Source organism: Pygoscelis adeliae, unplaced genomic scaffold (genome assembly GCF_000699105.1).
Source record: "Pygoscelis adeliae isolate BGI_AS28 unplaced genomic scaffold, ASM69910v1 Scaffold320, whole genome shotgun sequence".
NCBI classification, from domain to species: Eukaryota; Metazoa; Chordata; class Aves; order Sphenisciformes; family Spheniscidae; genus Pygoscelis; species Pygoscelis adeliae.
The window spans coordinates 902,958-906,147 of NW_008823967.1; the positions used below are offsets into that span (position 1 = coordinate 902,958).

The following is a 3,190-nucleotide window of genomic DNA, read 5'->3' on the forward strand; positions in this document are numbered from 1 at the left end:
CGAGAGGTGCCACCGCCGGAAAGGCCAGGTCGGCTGCCACGGTTTGAAGGCTCTCGCCCGGGTTTCGGGCCGCGTTGCCAACCTCACGTATTCAGAACCGATGAGTCAGCACCGCCCCCCAGCACAGGGTCGACTTCCTGCAACCAGCTAGCGCGGGGCTGGTCTGTCTCAGCAGCCGGTTCTGGGGCCGCGGGTTGTACCCGAGTCACACCTTCCCCAAAAACCATGAAAGCTTGGAAACGGCACCTTCAAAAAGGCAATATTCTCTCGTAATTGCTTCCCTACAGGAACAAACAGCGTGAGGTGCCCGTTACAGGACCGAGACTGCAGCTACGCTTAGCAGGAGACCTGTAGCTACAGGGGCATCACACTACACTGTGCATATACAGCTGTTTCCACAAGAAAGGGTTTGTGTGGAAACACTGCAGGCTAAATGCTAAAATTTCAGCCAACAAAGTTAAGCTTCCAACGCAACAATATTATTGTACTGCTAGGGCTATTTAATATAAATGTGTTTGTTCAGAATAGTGAATTTTCATGTATAATTTATGCATAATGTGGTAACAAATGCTCTTCTGATTCAATTTTTAAAACCTTCCATGCCAGCAGGAACTAACTGAAGGGGACCGTCCATGTAATGCATTTTGCTGCTATTATCGCACTAACTGTGAATGATTCAATGCACACGTCCACTCACAATTCAATTCACCTATTTTTGTTCCATGTCAGTCCAGAGTCTTGCTCCACTTGCTTTGCGAACTCCAGGTCGCACTCTGCTTCCGAGAGGAGGAAGGTAACCGAGACCTGGGGCGCCCAGCACACACCTCAGCGGATCCCGCTGGTGATGTTTGTGTTTTGTCTCCCTGAACAGCCTGGCCTGCGCTGGCCTCGCCACCTGTTCCTTCCACAGCCAAAGTCAACGGCTTGTGTGGTGTTGGGTCAAACTCTGTTCATCACTCATGAAGAACGAGGAACACGCAAGTTTGTATGAAACGTTGTAAAAAAATCAGAATAGTACTGTCTTGTATTTAAAAAAAATCCAATTGTATTGTAAAATGGTGCCTTTAGAAGTTACATTCCTATTTGGTTTATTATTGCATTTTACCATTTTTAATTATTAATGGAGGGGATTAGGGTGTAAAATATTTGTTACTTCCCCAAGGCATGAATGGGACTGATTTTTAGTGGGAGACAAACTTGGCCAGACAGTAAAGGTGACACAGCTAAAATTAATTAGGCTCATGGGAAAACTGTTCCTCAGCAACCCTTACTAAAATTGAAGACTGTTAAACAACAAATCCATACTCTGCAACTGAAATGAGAGCAAGTGTAGGAAATTTTGATGAGTCTTCAAAAAAATCAGAAGACTTCCCTTGTGTCAACAATTGTCAAAACTAGATCTAAGCAGTATTACCAATCCTTTAAAAATCACAAATTAGCTATTAAAATAACTATATTAAAAATATTCAGTGTTCTTGTGTTATTTCAGCTCCAGTTTTAAAGCCTGTATTGTGACCTCTGGTCACATCTGTAGACTTTACCTTACCAGGAGGAGAATGAAAAGTTTACATTAACGTGGAAAAGGAAGTTGAGATTCTGAAGCACTGGTCTCAGGATCCTGAGGCTTTAAGAAAATCATCATTATATACTGGCATCATTTTTCAATATACCAGTCTTTCGAGAAAGCAAATCTCATTCTTTAAGGTATACACCTATGAGGAATTAAATGCCTCAGGTTATCGTTATTGAACCAGATAATTTTTCACCTTTGGTCATAAATGTGAATTCTTTTCACTTAGCAGACGTTCTATATTAATTTAATGACTGTTTGGCAACTACTTACCATTTAGAGTGGAATGTGATCCCAGATCCATCTTTTCGTTACAGATGCACTACTGAAGTTTGCATGAGAGCAGTTGTGTTTGGTCGGGAACCCAATTTCTCCTCCCCAACGTAGACACTTAAAAATTAAAAAAAGGATCTTTCAGGCACTTAAATCCAAAATTACAATCCCCAAATACTACTTGCAATAGTCAACCCCGTTAGACAATGCTTAAAATTCTGCTTAGAATGTTCTGGCCCGAGTAGCTGAAGTCCTGTCGATTACTTCAATCCTCTGAGGCCAAACAGCAGAAAACCTGAGATAGCTAAGCCAACAAGACATATCCTAAGCACCCAATGACTGGATTAAAACTTTCACCAAATGCAGCCATGACCACTTATAAATATGCACTAGAGGAGTTACCTGCTTTGTTGTAAGCGTGTTACCTAATAGTCTAAAACTTAATTCAGAATCAATACTGCACAGACCTGCCGTGCCTGGTGCTGAGAAACCACAAACTGCAACTTTGTCACTATTCAGAACACAAGCACTTTTACATGGTGTTTTTTTTTTCCTTTCTGTGCTGACAACATATTTCTAATCAGAAAAACAGAGAGGGCTGGTCCTAGCTTTTAAAACCTAATACACTATTAATAATTGGAATTATGCTTATCCCTGTCATACTGGTGAGACATGTTGTTGCACTAGTCAATGGTTACTGAGCCCAAAACATAAAGCACATATACTAGCACATAAGCTGTAACTCTAAATGGAATCTTTCCCACAAATGTATTTAAAAGCACGGCAGTCTCCTGAACATCTAGTAGTAGGGTATCCTATTAATTACTCCCAGAGACTCATGTTTTCAGTGCTTAACTTTATTTCTAGTCACAATTCATCAGTTGTGAGGCTGGAAGCTGTGCGACACCTCCGGCAATGTGTATTTTGCATGAACAGTTACACAGATGTAAATAAATAAATAAAACCTAACTCACACCTAGAAACTACAGACCGTGTGAAATAAGACAACACAGACAGGCAACAGGCAACCTGGCAAGTTGTCCTCTGTAAACTGTCCCTTCAACAGCACGTCCTCTTTATCGACTCATATTATTTATACAGTTGCCCAGAGCTCCTCTTTTTCTGTTACCCTCCTGTATTGTATCCACCACTCTAAGTCCAACACATACACTACATCACTGCTTTATTACACATTTCAAGAAACAACGACAATAATAAAGAGGATACCACCTATATGCTGTGGCGTTTGTCCACGTGAAACAACACCGTTTCAGGAAGTCTCTTCGCAAGTCGGCTGCCTCGACCTTCGCCTCCTCGCCCCCGGTCACTGGCGGCCCGCCGCGGGTG

The 3,190-nt window shown here is 42.0% G+C and overlaps 1 protein-coding gene across 3 annotated transcripts in view; it reads right to left on the reverse strand.

Moving 5' to 3' along the window:
- The window catches only part of PAIP1 (poly(A) binding protein interacting protein 1), a 25,670-nt gene extending 22,511 nt beyond the window's left edge, over window positions 1-3,159 (reverse strand). For all 3 annotated transcript variants that reach the window (XM_009324522.1, XM_009324515.1, XM_009324508.1), the window contains exons 1-2: window positions 3,074-3,159; window positions 1,844-1,960 (exon numbers count right to left, since the gene is read on the reverse strand). In XM_009324522.1, coding sequence (XP_009322797.1) covers window positions 1,844-1,846 — 3 coding nt within the window. In that variant the 5' untranslated portion in view covers window positions 1,847-1,960; window positions 3,074-3,159. The remainder of the gene's footprint in view (window positions 1-1,843; window positions 1,961-3,073) is intronic.
- Window positions 3,160-3,190: the final 31 nt, after the last annotated feature.